This window comes from Durio zibethinus, chromosome 2, assembly GCF_047325235.1.
Source record: "Durio zibethinus cultivar Kanyao isolate XHJ-2024 chromosome 2, ASM4732523v1, whole genome shotgun sequence".
NCBI classification, from domain to species: Eukaryota; Viridiplantae; Streptophyta; class Magnoliopsida; order Malvales; family Malvaceae; genus Durio; species Durio zibethinus.
In genome coordinates this window covers 2,335,012-2,350,255 of record NC_143163.1, presented here as the reverse complement: position 1 = coordinate 2,350,255, position 15,244 = coordinate 2,335,012, and the positions used below count along the sequence as shown (strand labels likewise).

At 35.2% G+C, this 15,244-nt stretch overlaps 2 protein-coding genes across 4 annotated transcripts; both read left to right on the top strand.

Annotated features, from left to right (window-relative positions):
- Nucleotides 1-1,458: 1,458 nt before the first annotated feature.
- Nucleotides 1,459-6,801, top strand: LOC111308731 (putative protein phosphatase 2C 60). Of its 3 annotated transcripts, XM_089745211.1 has the most exons (7): nucleotides 1,459-1,596; nucleotides 1,833-1,929; nucleotides 2,170-2,255; nucleotides 2,483-2,923; nucleotides 3,257-3,624; nucleotides 5,351-5,587; nucleotides 6,273-6,801. In XM_089745211.1, exons 4-7 carry the CDS (start codon nucleotides 2,605-2,607, stop codon nucleotides 6,540-6,542), a joined length of 1,194 nt encoding a protein of 397 aa, XP_089601337.1. In that variant the 5' UTR covers nucleotides 1,459-1,596; nucleotides 1,833-1,929; nucleotides 2,170-2,255; nucleotides 2,483-2,604; the 3' UTR covers nucleotides 6,543-6,801. The 3 variants fall into 3 exon arrangements, with proteins under 3 accessions (XP_089601337.1, XP_089601334.1, XP_022763021.2); XM_089745208.1 differs by lacking the exon at nucleotides 2,170-2,255; XM_022907286.2 differs by lacking the exon at nucleotides 2,170-2,255 and having other exon boundaries at nucleotides 1,459-1,929.
- Nucleotides 6,802-9,963: 3,162 nt separating this feature from the next.
- On the top strand, nucleotides 9,964-14,754 carry LOC111308007 (protein ALTERED PHOSPHATE STARVATION RESPONSE 1-like). The gene is made up of 4 exons (XM_089745166.1): nucleotides 9,964-11,431; nucleotides 12,356-12,579; nucleotides 13,167-13,390; nucleotides 13,482-14,754. Exons 1-4 carry the CDS (start codon nucleotides 10,495-10,497, stop codon nucleotides 14,320-14,322), a joined length of 2,226 nt encoding a protein of 741 aa, XP_089601292.1. The 5' UTR covers nucleotides 9,964-10,494; the 3' UTR covers nucleotides 14,323-14,754.
- Nucleotides 14,755-15,244: the final 490 nt, after the last annotated feature.

Genomic DNA, 15,244 nt, shown 5'->3' with positions numbered 1-15,244 from the left:
AAATGATATTCAAATATATTTTCTAATGTAGACACCCTTGCTAGATTCTTCTGTCATTTACATCATAAAACTATACTAAAAGATTTTTTTTATTTAATTCAAAGCTTCATTTTCTTTGTAAAACACCTTGAATTTGACAAATTATTACTTCCTCACGCCCAAGTTTTCTCGTATTATTTTAATATAAATCTCAAATATTCATTTCTAATTCACTTGGTGTCAATTCAACTTTATTTTAATGTGTACTATGCCTTCTATTCGTATGACTTCCATTGTATTCACATTTAGAAGAAGGAAGCAAGGATTATGCTATTTTATTTGATAGTCAATGGTTACTTTTAATGCAAAAGATATTACAGTTTGATACTATCTAAGAGAAATAGTTATAAGTATTAAAATTTAAATTTCATATTTGTTGGATATATTTTTTAAAAATAATTGTATAAATTTATTGAATTAAATTATATATTCGATATTAAGTTGTTTGATTATTCATAAATGATATGAAAATTATAAATCATAAGTCCTTGAAATGATGTAATATTTTAACCGGTGCTATAAACATATTTAAGAAAATAATTTTATAATTAATGTATTATTTTTTTAATTTTATAAAATAATATGTAAAATCTAAAAACATTTTAAAATAGTATTTTAATTATATTTAACTAATATTTATAACCATATGATAAATTAGACATTATTTATACAAATGATTTTAACATGGCAGTTTCATTTGTAAAAATAAATAAATAAATAAAACTAAATAATTAAAAAAATTCTTTTCATCTATGAATGAATCAAAACATCTCATGTTAGATTTTTTTTTCCAACTTATTGGATGTTTTACCAAAAAAGTAAAGTATAAAATTTTCAACTTTGATAAGATGAGATAACTTGCCGTGATGAAAAAAATAGCTTTAAGTGAGTAAAACATTTCCCTGAAAAATTATTATTTTTTTATTCCTTTCTAAAATTGAAAATTTCAAAAAAAATTCCATTTCATGGGTTATTAAACAAACCACTAAAAATTATCCACCTCTATCTTTAATGGTTTTGAAATGACAAAAACACCCTCAAATTTTAACGTTCTACGCATCCTATTGGCTCCTACTTTAGACAAATCCGTAGACAAACAGAACCCTTTGAGTTTAACATTGAAAACCTTACCAAGGATTGACTCTATTGCTCCGTCTCTAACATTGAACCTGTAATAACGACCACCGCTAGAGGCACAATGATTTCATCCTACTTACCACGAACTAACACCTGTAATAACACAGTGGGACAAGATGAAAGCATCCGTAATTGTAAAGTTCGTGGCAAACAACATTGCTGCCACGTGTGACCATTTATCTTATTCATTGGGTACATAGCTAATGGGGTGATGTAGGATAACATAGCCCATGAAACTTGATTTCATTGACTCTCTCTAAGCTTATGAAGCTTCTCTCTTTCGAGTGTTTCTATCTCCATATTAGCATTGGGGCGTGGAGCCCAAAACTGGACCTTTGCTTTGCTGGCTTCAAGCTCTCCATTGTTGGTCTTTCATGGGTCTTGTCTGCTGAAAATTAGAGGGAGAAACAAGAGGGACAGGTACAGAAGAAAGAGAGGAGAGAGAAACAGAGTTTTTATAAGTTGTTGGAGGCCAAAGCCAAACCTTTCACATAAAAAGACTACTCTTTCTTTGAAGAAAAAAAAAAATACTCATATTTCAGTTCTCTTTTATGTTCTTGTCTTCCTCTTCAATTATCTCATCACTGATTGAAACCAACCAAACCAAAAACCAAAATCTAAAATTTTTCTCTTCCTTTGATTTGATTGATCCACAGATCTGCTAATTCCAATTTCGAACCCGCATGAAGTTTTTTCCTTTTCTATTTCCAGATCCTCCTTTTCACGTATAAACCGTAGTGGTAAAATAAAAAGGTAAGCTTCTTTTTTTTATTGTTTATTTGTGTGGGAAATTTGGGTGGAGTTATGATGATTAAGGGGTCTAAAGGGATTTGTGAAACTGGGTTGTTTAAAGTTCTCGATGTTAAACTTTAGACCTTCTGGATTTCCTAATGGCTGACCAACTACTTTGTTAGAAAAAAAAATGAAAGTGAGCTTTGACCGATTCTGTTGTTTTCAAAAAGCCTTATTTTGTGTTTTTGTTAATTTTTTCAGCATAAGGAGTCATGGCTTACCTATTTTAAGAGGGAACAGTTTCTTTTGTTGGAGCTTCATATTAATAACTAAAACATACTGAGAAGGTGGCTTCTTGTACATCATTTATTGATCTGCTAGTTATTGATTTTATAGTTTACCAAATTTGTTTTACTATCTGATTGATGCTGTTTACTGTCCCTTGAGGTTTGAGGAGTAGTGGCAGATAGTAATTTGTACTCGAGGTTTCCTTGGTTTAGTTGCTTTTGAGCCGTTATTGCACATTGCACTATTGCTAACGTTTTAATGTGCTTTGTTGTTGATGTTGCTATAGTGTTCCATTATTGTGTTGAGAAGCAAAGGAGGATACGGCTCACTGTTCAGGTTTCTAGGGCGTAGTTGCAGTCAGTGATTTAGATGTGGAGAATTTGGAGGGTTTTTTGGATGAGATGAGGGATGTTATCTGGGTTGATGAACTTTTTGAAGGCCTGTTTTCGGCCAAGGTCGGATCGATACGTTCACACAAGTTCGGATGCTGGAGGTCGCCTAGATGGGCTATTATGGTACAAGGACACAGGGCAGCATTTTAATGGTGAGTTCTCGATGGCAGTGGTTCAGGCCAACAATTTACTTGAGGATCAGAGCCAGCTTGAGTCTGGTTGTTTAAGTTCACATGAGTCAGGCCCCTATGGTACTTTTGTTGGTGTATATGATGGGCATGGGGGCCCAGAGGCTTCGCGCTATATCAATGATCATCTCTTTCATCATCTCAAGCGTAAGTACAAAGCCTTTGCTGGGTTTTTTTTTTTTTTTGACCTCTTTTTGCTGATTAAGGAAGTGGAGGAAAGAAATGTTACAATAAGCAAGTGTTTTGGATAGAATTAAATGATTGAAGGAATTAGTGTGGTCAAGTTGTTGCAGCCATAGCTAAGGGTTTGTTGTTCTGAGTCCAAACAGTTATAGGTTCCTGAGTATCAGTTCTGTTATTTTGTGTCTCACTGCTATTTGCTGATGTAGAGCATGTTACTCATCTTTGACTTCTTTTTTTTTTCATGCGCTTTTGTATCGGTGATGATGTTATGCTACTCTGAAATATATGTTACTTCAGGGTTCACTTCAGAGCAACAGACAATGTCAGTTGATGTAATACAAAAAGCGTATCAAGCAACAGAAGAGAGTTTTTTGTCTCTCGTTACCAAACAGTGGCCTATGAAACCACAAATTGCAGCTGTTGGATCCTGCTGCCTGGTTGGTGTTATTTGTGGTGGTACCCTTTATGTTGCCAACCTTGGGGATTCCCGTGCTGTTTTGGGGAGAGCTGTGAAGGCAACAGGAGAGGTTCTAGCCATTCAGCTGTCAGCTGAGCATAATGTGTGCATAGAGTCTGTAAGACAAGAGCTGCAGTCATTGCACCCTGATGACTCACAAATTGTGGTTTTGAAGCACAATGTGTGGCGTGTAAAAGGTCTCATACAGGTAAGCTTCACTATGCAAACAATTTTTGTTTTTAATAGTTACTTAACTGCTAAGATGGGTAGGTAATGATGCCTTATTCCAAACAGCAATGCTTGTGAATAGCTGTGACAAGTGGTTGGGGAAAAATGAGGGGAATTGAAACCTGCTTCTATTTGTCACTTATATTAGCTGTGATAAGCTCTCTAGCCATGTGAGAAAAAGGAGCACATACTACTTCCATTCATCTGTGCTGCAGACGCTTAGAGATCTTGGAACCAGTTCTTGTCCAAGTTAAGCAGCATAGAGTATGCCATTTAAGAACGTGTGAAAAGATTTTTTTAGCTAGCTTGATTTATACTTAATTCTTAGAGAAAGGCATGAACCTGGGGCAGTGTTTAATCTGCTCATGCTTACTTTTTAAAATAAAAGCCAAAAACAGGTCTTTAATGTTTTTGGAGCAAAAACGTATTTATAAAATTACAATTCCAATGCAATGTTGAGGAGAAAAAAGGGGTTTGATTTGTTAGAAAGAAAGAGTCATATCAGCTTCATGATGTGTTCTCCTCCTATGTGGTAAAGATAGGGTGGAGCCATGGAGAGGAAGGATGCCCATTATAAATATTTATTCCAGTTGGATGCATGGGTTTATCTGCAAAGTAATTGGCAAAGATGACTGAAAGGGATAAATAAGTGCTATTGGCTGTTGCATAAAGCTATGGGATCTAAAAATTTTGTTGGATTGTATGTTGATCTAAAGAGAAGGAAGTAATTTGATGGTTATCCATTGATATGGCATGTATCTAAATATTCCAAGTGTGACACTGATAAGATCTGTGGTGATCCTGGAGTTGGTTACTTTTGAGCTTCAGGTTTTATTATGGAATAACATTAGCTTTATGACTTTTCAGCTCTGTATAGGTGTATGAGCTTTGTTTCCAAGGAGTTTTGGTGAAAGGAAATATCCCAAGGCACTAGGTTTTGATTTCCCTGTGTTTTACAGTTATGTGGTTTCCAGGTTGTACAGAGAGAATAAACTACACAGATTCTTGTTTGCCCAGTCAGGCTTTGGAAGATGGTCAGAACCAGCCCTTGAAAAATGAACCTCACTCCAGGGAAGAAGGGAGGATGTAATTTACTGCTTGAGATTGGAGAGATAGTTCTTTTATTGTGGCCCATGAGTACATCCTATTTCAATGACTGATACTAGTACTTTACTGGTTTTCTAACTTTAGGTTAGGGATCTATATCTAAGCTATCAAATTCACACGGCTTGTTTTAACTACTTAAGTGATGGTTTAAACAGGATTCTAGTTTGGTCAAATTGGTTGAGAAACTTCTGAGCAAGTTCCCACATGTCAATGTGGAATCTTTATAAATATTGTAAAGTTTATCAGAAAACTATGTGCACCTAGAAGTACAACAGATTGTATGGATTTCTCATGTGAAGAGATTCTAATTGCTACCATGGGCAGTTCTTTATTTACAAATTTCTTGCCAACTGCTTAACCTTTTGTAACCTTGAACTTGACCGGAATGTTTACAGTGCTTTAATTCATTAATTTAGTAACTGCAATAAGATTACAAAAAACAAACCCCTAACAAAGAGAGAGGGTTAGTACATTTCATGAGTGCATCTGTCCAGCACCAGTGGTTCAAGATTTTAATTTTCTTGCTATTGGTTCCATGGTTTGCTTTGGTGCCCCTTACTTTTTGAGAGTGTATATTGATAGAATTCTCAACCTTTCAGGTTTCCAGATCTATTGGTGATGTATATTTGAAAAAGCCTGAGTTCAACAGGGAGCCCTTATATCCCAAATTTCGCCTTCGCGAACCTTTCAAAAGGCCAATATTGAGTGCAGACCCATCAATGACAGTGCAACAGCTGCAGCCACATGATCAATTCGTGATATTTGCATCTGATGGGCTCTGGGAACACCTAAGCAATCAAGAAGCTGTTGATATAGTTAAAAATCATCCTCGAAGTGTAAGTTTATTCCTCAGTGTTGAATATTGTTTATCTAATTATGAACAGTACTTTTTCTCCTATCTTTATGAAACGTTCATTTGGTTAGAGTATGAAAGCCTTTTCTAGTTGGTCACTGTTAATAGGTTTTGGAATTCAAGTTGTTAATGAAGCTTTGGTTTGTTATCTTGAGAATAATTCCCTTGTCATGTGACCTGTCGCATCCCACTTGAAGAGCCATGACTTTGCAGCTTCTGCTTCTTCAATTTTTTTCCATCCGATTACTGTTTCTTGACAATTACCATTTTAATTTGTAAGCTAAGTATCTCAATTGAAAAAATCAACCAGTATTAACTTAAGTTTGCACTTCACATTTTTTTCAATATAAACCAACTAGCCAACTATGAACGGCGATATGCTTTGTAATAAGCACTTTTTTTCCTCCTGAATGGTCCTTACTGCATGCATACATGTGGGACAAGTGATTCACGAACAGGCATACACAAATGCATGCTCATGCAGTGAGTGGGGACAATGTTATTGTTTCCTTTCTGTTCGTCATGTAACGTTTTTTTGATTTTGAGGTATAAAGTCTTTTGCAGATAAATGACTGCATAAGCATTATATAGATGACATGAAGTTCATCTTAAAATAGGGTACCAAAAGAACAGAGAAAATTAACAATTTTGTTTTGGACTTCATGCAGGGAAGTGCAAGGAGGTTGGTAAAAACTGCTCTACAAATAGCTGCAAAGAAGAGAGAAATGAGGTATTCTGACTTGAAGAAGATTGACCGCGGTGTCCGTAGGCATTTCCACGACGACATCACAGTAATTGTGGTGTTTCTTGACTCAAACCTCGTGAGCAAGGCTAGCTCAGTTAAGGGTCCTAATCTATCTTTTAGAGGAGGAGGTGTTAACTTGCCTCATAATACACTGGCTCCTTGTGCCACGCCAACAGAAGCTGGTCGTACCTGATCGTGCTGTATCTGGCATGTTTTTCTTTGTTGTATCATTTTCTTATGTGAATACCAGGTAGCTTCCAACAGCGATAAGAGGAGCAAGTCTTCAATTCTTTAATGTACACTGTAACTTTTAACTGGAAACTAGTTCCTGCATTTAGCTTCTGTGCCGAAAGACTTAAGAACTAGAGAAGAGTACAAGGTGACGATTATTATATTTAATTGCCTTAGATAGTTTCCTCAGTCTTTATATAATAGTTTCCTTTTGCTCTTCAGTTGGTGCATTGGACTCGTTTACTTTGTTAATTCCACATCATGCAGATAATATTACACATTGTTATTCGCATTTCACTCTTACTGATCGGAAGCTAACGGACAACAACGTCGGAAGTAACAATGTGGTGGTTATTGAATGTTTGGCTCTCTAGCTTCCAGGAATAATCTGTAAAAGACCTGGCAAATATACCTGCTTCACAATACTTTTACTGTGTTGGATTCTATATTGATGTGAGATCTAAGAGTGGCAGGTGAGGTTATTACATCAACTGAAATGAAACTTGTCAGGAACAACTCCAAATTTCAGGTTTCCTGATCCACAATATGGCTCACCTGGCAGGGATTTTGTCTGCCGGTTACTGCGTTTGTATTCAATTCTATAAACAATAATATGACTGGTCTACAAAGTTTATGTTATCCATCCAAAATCCAGTGTTTATGGTTTTCTTGGCAAAATATTGACATTGGAATTATATCTAGTAAAAATTTCAATGGATAAATAAAATAAGAAAAAGAAAAAAATTTGTTACATGCCATCTTGATTCTTGAACTACATAAAAAAATTTTCTTGTTTTATAAACCTAGAATGTCTTTTCAAGATTCAAATTTGAGAAATGTCTGCTTAATAACAAAAAAAAAAAAGAAGGAAATTCTCTTGAAATTCTTAATGGTAGAGTCAGGCAAACCATCCATAATGGTTGTTGGGACAGGACTTGAAGTCAGGTTGAGGTTGTCCAAAATTTTTACTCTCCTCTTATTCTATCATCTTGTCAAAATGGATAAAAGAAAAACCCTTCGACTCCTGACTGTGACTCCTGGCATAGAAATAACAGTTGTTGTTTTAAATTTCATAATATCTAACTCTCGATTGTTGTTGTAATCAAAGAAGAACACATGTTTTTGGGGCAAATCAAAACTTGGTTATTGAAAATGGAGGAAGTAGGGAATTCCGAGGTGAGAAAGAAAAGCTTTTTCCCCACATTTGTCAGCTTGTGTCAAGCCATATTGTCACTAAACCCACATACAAAATCCTAGTTATGCAGTATATATTTGTGTTAGGAACTTGCCTTCACCAAATTGCCCTTCCATATTATTTATTGTCCAGTAAGTATTTATTTAACTCCTTCAACCCCAAGCAGTGGCTCTATTCTCAGAGCCATTGAGTTCCATTACAGATTCTCTAAAATAAATAAACCAAAACTAGGATGCTGGGTGGATTAATATTTAGCTTTCAAATTTTTTTGTGATTTTTTTTGTTGATAAATGATATGTAAATTTAAAAAATTTATAAATAAAAATTTAATAAATCTGTAAATTTCAATTAAATTAGAGACTTACATCTTGAAAATAAGATTATTTGTTTATTTTAAAAAAAATTTTAACAATAAATAAATAAATAAACCAAAACCACCAAAGGCCACCAACCAAGGTGTCATGTTAACTTTCAAGGTCTTTTGGTAGCGCGGTGACAAAATTTCACTGCAATTGTTTTTTACGATTGAGTTTTTAAAAAATTTTCAAAATTTCACTGTAATCATAAAACATCAAGGTATAATGAGAATTCCTCTTGTCATGTTGTGAAAGGAAGAATGTTGCAAGGAATATAATTTTTTTTGAAAAAAAAAATTGACAAATTTCAAGAATTAAAATAAATTTTTTATATTTTATGATAAAGTAAAAAAGCAACATTACATTCAAGTTGAGATATTATTTGAGAATTACGATTAGTACATTTTTTAATTAACAAATATGACTTTATATTTTTATTATTTTCTTCCATAAGTTCAACATGAAATTTGCAAAAAAAAAAAAAAAGTTTTAAGACAAAGCAACAAACATCTTAAACTTCAACAGTGAACTCAGAGTGGAACAGAAGTAAAGAAAAAAAAAAAAAAAACCAAAGTCAAAGGCATTGGCAATGACAGTGGGTGACAAACCAAAATTAGTTATAAAGAGTTTGCTGTTGGGATTGTGCTAACAATATTTTGACTTGAAAATAGAAGTTTGAGATTTGATTCTTTTATCTCTACAGACTTTGAGGCCTTTCCCACGATCATTGGGTGCATTTTCTCAGCACTGTCCTCTGTACTTTCTTTTTGTTTCCCATTTGTTTTTAAAAGTTCAATCATCTGAACTGAAATCCGGTTAGAATGCATGAATCATTCACACGATTTTTTAAATGCAATCTTCCCTACTTATTCCATTCGTGTAGAACAAGAATCTTTCAAGTTTCTCTTGAACTAGGTAGGAAGAGAGGAGAAATAATAATAAAAGGTAAATGATTAAGGTTTTGGTTAAATAGTCAAGTTATTCAGTATCAAAAGGACATTTTAATATGATGAAAATTTTTTTTTGTTATGCATAAATTTAGTATCAAAACGACATTATAATGCAATGAAAGTCCTTTTTCATTATGCAAACAAATGGGTTCCTAATTTTGTTGATTATTGATATCAAATTTGAATCTAATCCATGATTCTTTGTTAAATGTAAGTAGTACATTTTTTTAACTCAAGGATGGGCAACATATCTACTAAGGATTTTTTTTTTCAAAAAAAAAAAAAGTGAAGATGATGGCAATGGCACCTTGTCTAACTCAGGCTAATTATAACCTGCAAGTTCATGAGTAACAGTCAGTAGTTCTGGCATCACATGATTCATTTATGGACCAAACAGGAACCTTCACACCACTCAGAACTCTAAATCCTTGCAAAATATAGTGTTATGGCCCAAAAATCTTAGTTGAGGATTTGTCCATAGCAGTCAAGACAATGATAGTTAAGCTTAAACCTTCTGCTTTTGTAAATCCTCTCCCCCCCCCCCCCCCCCCCCCAGTTAAGAACTTATTATAAAGTAAAGACCATAAACATGTTGTTAGTAACACAATTATACTCCCATTATTGGACAGGAAGGAGCAGTTAGAAAAAACAATAATACTTGCAAGGAAAAGACAACTCTCTCTCCCTCTGGGGTTTTTGCAGTGGTATGGTCACTATCTTTATTTAGTACTAATTAACTATAGTACATTTAACTCCTCTTTTTAATTACTAGACTACCTAATGGACAAATGTCTGCTTCAAAATTCTGTGCTAAATTTTTGCAGAAACAATTTTTTAATGCTTTTATGCACTAAAAAAGATAACAGAGATTGGTTTCCAATTGCCATTGTTGTTTATGCCAATTTTTGTAGTGTAAAAATTACCAAACACTAGTTCTCTCTCTCTCCTTCTCCAGCCCCTACCTTTTAAGCTTTACTATCTACTCTGTTTTCTCGTCCTGGCCCTTAATCCTGTCATCTCTTATCAGTTAATCTCACTCTTCATGGTGTTGTTTATCCTAGAACTTGTCATAAAGCTACATTTTCCTTCTTTCCTTAATGGCAGTTAAGCAAGAGCTATGTTTCAAGAAGAAAACCCTTTTTTTTTTAATCAAAAGATGAAGTGGTTTATTCCAAAACTTCTCATAAAGCTACATTTTCCTTCTTTCCTTCTCTGAAACCCTTGTAAAATCTAACTCATTCTTCCATTTTGTTACAACCCCACCTCCTTTTTATCTGAAAAGAATACTCAGATTCCTCCCAAAGATCACCTTTCTTCACTTTACCTTATCCCCATATATTCAAAAGCGGTAGCTTCTACGCCTGTTGAAAAGCCAGAAAAAAAAAAAAAAACACCTCCACGCTTTAGCAAGAAATGGGTTGTGTTGCTTCTAAACTAGAGGAAGAAGAAGAAGTTGTGTCAATTTGTAGAGAAAGAAAACACCTTATAAAGCTAGCAGTAGATAGAAGATATGCACTTGCAGAAGCACATTGTAGGTACTATCAAGCTCTTTATGCAGTGGCAGCTGCTATTAAGCTCTTTGTAGCTCGCCATTCTTCACCTTCTTCACCTTTTCTCATCACTTTTCCTCCGCCTTGTCCGCCTACACCACCGGCTACAGATCAAACTGTAATAACCAATCCAATGTTCCTTCAACAAGGACCTTCAGAGTCAACCCATGAAGCCATTGCCTGTGAGTATTGTGATTCTTCAACAAGCTCAGAAACTTCAGAGGAAGAGAGTACTAAAGAAGAGGTAATAAGAGAAGAAGAAGAAGAAGAAGAAGAAGAAGAAGAAGAAGAAGAACAACAACAACAACAACAACAACAACCTTGTGGGTACTTTTATATGCAAATGCCACCACCAATGCCATCACCCCAAAGAGATTTTGGTTGGGATTTTTTTAATCCATTTGATGTTGTTAGACCAGAGATTATAAGTGGATATAACAGGTGTTCTGATGATGATTTAAGAGTAGTGAGGGAAGAGGAAGGGATACCAGAGCTAGAAGAGGAAGGAGATACCAAAGAGGAAGAGAAAAAAGTTGTCTTTGTTGAAGAAAAAGATACTAACAGAGAACATGAAGAGAGTGAACGTGGTACGGTGAAAGTAAAGGAAGAGACTCATGTAAGCCAAGGAGAACAGAAGGGGCTTACAGTTATTGATAGCCCAGAAAAAAGAAGGGAACTTTTAGAAGCCTTGAAGGATATTGAGGATCATTTCATTAGAGCTTATGATTCTGGGAAAGATGTGTCAAGAATGTTAGAGGCTAATACGGTTCATTTGCAGTCTGGTTTGGAGGATATTAAAGGTGGGTTTTTCTTTTTATTTTTTTCTTTTTTTTTCCTTTCACATACTTTGAGAGCTTTACTCGAGTTTTATAAAATGTTAATTTTACATTTGAAGCAATCTTCTGTTTGAAATTTGTGGGTTGACTTCCGATTTCTAACTATATGTCTGAGGAAAAAGGAGGATGGTATGTCCCAGGCTAGCTTTGCATGAGTCTTGGTTTTAAGATGGATTTCTATTGTCCGAATCTTCTTTCTTGGGCCTTATAATGTTGATTTTTGTCATTTATTTGTACAGAATAAGCCTCTTAATCGCCAACCTTTCCCCTTTTGCTTTTGTGTCTACTTTTGTTCTTCCTCTACTAATTTGTTTTCATTTTTATTCTAAACCTTGACGAATTGGCCTTTCGTTGTGTTCTTCTACTTAGAAGTTATCATCTATTAATAGTAATTTTCTATTTTCATTATATAATTTTCTTTTGAAGTTATAGTTTTACTTAACTTCATGGTTTGTAATTTACCAGTAAATTTTGTTTACATGTCTTGGCATACCAGAAGAGGTTTTACAAGGCTTTTCATTAAACTGAAATTTCATTCCAATTTCTAACTGTACTATGGTTTTTGTCATTTTTTCTTTGGGCATTTGCTATATCATGATATGTTTCTTTGTCATTCTCTCTGCAAGATGTTAAAGTAATCAAACCTTGCAATCATTTCTTTTTGTTTACAAAAGCTGGAAATCTTTGAGTCTATATGCCCTGCTTTTGCACATGTGGGTCTAACATTCAGGTACTCCGTTGTTATCCTTACACCACAAAATTCCTCCTTTATCCTCCGCTGTGCTTTTCTATATAACTTTGAAAAAAAGTATAAGCTTAAGCTGATTTTGATCATGTTGATATCCATTTCATAAGAAGTAATCATTAACCATGCTAATTTTCTTGCAGAGAACTCCACTAAACTCATCCAGGCTATTACCTGGCATCGGTCCACATTGTCTAAGCCTCCATCATGCAAGAGTCTTGTGGCATCGAGTTCAAAAAGTTCTTCAGCATGGACAGAATATAGGAATGATCTTTTTGATGAATATGGAGGAATGGATTCAGGAAGCCATTCACTAACACTAGGAAGACTTTATGCATGGGAAAAGAAGCTTTATCAAGAGGTTAAGGTAAACCATCAAGAATGAATATTGTTTTTGCAGTGTTAATGATTTATAGTAGCAGATAATAACTTGGGCTTCCTCTTTTCAAGTTGGTGATTAGTTATGGATTCTAAGGAAATAAAGAAAAAAGATTAACCATGTTGCTATAGGTTCATGTAAAGCTACCTTACTACACTTCCACTTCTTATTACCTTCCTGGTATTAATAACTAGTCCGGCAAAATGACACTGCAATATCAAGAACTAGTTCTATATAGGACCTTCTGTTGGATTAATATTTGAGTAAAATGAGTTCTGAGCATAAAAAAATGTACTCCAAATAAAAGAACACTTGCTTGATCTGCCAGGTTGTGAATAAAATTGAACTAGTTAAACCATGTATGTAATAATGGTGTTGAAAGACACTTCTAACTGGTGATGCTACAAGGAACTCTTGGTTCCAAATTCAAATGTTAGAATGTTGGCATCTACTCAGCATATGCATGTGTCATTTAATTCTGCCCCAGATAAAACCGTGAAAGATTCAAAAAAGAGATGGCTAGCCTTTTCTTTTTATTTTCTTGTTTGGGCATTTGACATGTTAACTTACAATAGGCTGGAGACAGCACACGGAAAATATATGAGAGAAAATGTTGTCGACTGAGAAACCAGGATGTGAAGGGATATGATGAGCTTGCTACGGACAAAACCAGAGCTGCTGTAAAGGATTTATATGCCAGAATCTTGATTGCAATTCAAAGTGCTGAATCTATCTCAAAGAGAATTCGGAAATTAAGAGATGAAGAACTGCAGCCTCAAATTGTTGAACTGTTAAAAGGGTAGGTAAAATTCTTCAAAAACCAGTCAGACTGCCTTGTTAATTTTCTTCTGCAATTCCCTAGGATTTTGACTCGACATTTCTTTGTGCAGCCTGACACGAACCTGGAAAGTTATGCTTGAATCCCATGAAACCCAAAACAAAATTCTTTTTGAAGTGAAATCTTTTGCCTGCCCCACATATGGAAAATTCTGCAATGATTCTCATCGACTTGCTACTCTTCAGCTCGAGGCTGAGCTTCAAAATTGGCGTGCTTGCTTTACAGAGTATGTTGCGGCTCAAAGAGCATACATTCAAGCTCTTCATGGTTGGCTAACCAAGTTCCTGGTCCCTGAGGTTGAATTCCATTCCAGAGGAAGGAGTTCCGCTGCACCATGTGGAGCCGATGGGCCTCCACTTCTTATAATATGTTATAATTGGTTAACATTCATGGAAGAGTTGCCAGATAAGGCAGTCATCTTTTCATTGAAAAGCTTTTTGAAGGATGTAGGGGCGCTGTGGGCTCAGCAAGGGGAGGAACAACAACAGAAGAGGAAAGTTGATGGCATGGCTAAAGAGCTTGACAGAAGGACCATGGCATTCCAGAAGGCAGAAACCAGGTTCCTGCAGTCCAAGCTTACGGAATATAAATCCGAGCCAGAGATGGAACAGCGGAATGAGTATCTGACTGAGAAGGAGGGTCAGTTGGATATGTTCAGAAAGAGGTTGGAAATAGAAAGGGAGAAACACCAAAATTACATGCAAGAAACACAAAGAATCACATTAAATGGATTTCGGACAGGATTTTCAACTGTTTTTGAGTCATTAATTGAATTCTCAAAGGCTTCTTTAAAGATGTACAATGACCTTGTCACTCGAAGTGAAAATGCTGAAAAGGAGGGGAACATATCCTATATAGAGGGCTCGCAAGTTGAAGAAAATGGCAGCAGATGACAAACAAGCAGAGAAAAGGTTTGAGGATCTTAAGTTAATGGTTTATGTTGTCTTCTTGTATATTATTACATCTTGCCCAAGCAGCTCGCTGTGGCACATTTATTTATGTTTCCAGGTTGTTTTCGCTCTGATGAATTGCTAATTGTTTATTATCATCAGATGTCTAAGCGCTGTTGAAGAATATTTTCGCAAGATCTTTAAATTTTCAGTTTACTATTCTTTTTCGCTGGGACTGATTAAGTGAGAGGGTGCTTTCTTTGAGCAACGAATCTCATGCATATCTATTTTCAAAGAAATTACTCAGTGTTTGTGATAAATAACAATGTGATATATTGATAGAATGTTAGTATTTTGCATCCTTGTACATGAGAACATTTTGGTTTCTACAATTCAATTCAGAAGACATCGAACACGTATTGATCTATTATTTATACTTTGCCGGTTAAAACACAATTTCTGCTCACATTTGTTGGGAGTATGAAAACGACTCTCAATACAAAAGGGGTACGAATTCATGCCAAACTTTTGTGTAAAGTTCAGGATGATGTAAATGTTAGCATGCCACGTTCCGGCACTGGTTCTGACAACCACAGTACCCTGCTGTAGAAAGAGGAGGTTACTACTCTGGAGTCTGGACACTGCCACAGCATAAATATTATAGCTGAGATTGCTAAAGACGATAAAACTCCAAAACACGAACAGGTTTCCCTTTGAGGCAGTCCAGACACACAAGCACAAGAATTGTCTTCAGCATTTCACTATCTACTTTGTCAGTAAAATTTTTCTTTTGGGTTTCATTTCACTCTGCCACCATCTACCATAATTCCACAGGGCTTGGATGCAATAAGAAGTGGGCTCATTGCTACAATGCATTAGCAAAAACAAAAGAAAATTTTCATGTTCGAACATAATTTTTGATCAG

Coding starts and splice junctions, on each gene's coding strand:
- LOC111308007 (XM_089745166.1), top strand. CDS start 10,495: ATGGGTTGTGTTGCTTCTAAACTAGAGGAAGAAGAAGAAGTTGTGTCA. Junction 11,432..12,355: donor TGGTTTGGAGGATATTAAAG/GTGGGTTTTTCT, acceptor ATTTTCTTGCAG/AGAACTCCACTAAACTCATC. Junction 12,580..13,166: donor AGCTTTATCAAGAGGTTAAG/GTAAACCATCAA, acceptor AACTTACAATAG/GCTGGAGACAGCACACGGAA.
- LOC111308731 (XM_089745208.1), top strand. CDS start 2,605: ATGTTATCTGGGTTGATGAACTTTTTGAAGGCCTGTTTTCGGCCAAGG. Junction 2,924..3,256: donor TCTCTTTCATCATCTCAAGC/GTAAGTACAAAG, acceptor ATGTTACTTCAG/GGTTCACTTCAGAGCAACAG. Junction 3,625..5,350: donor GTGTAAAAGGTCTCATACAG/GTAAGCTTCACT, acceptor TCAACCTTTCAG/GTTTCCAGATCTATTGGTGA.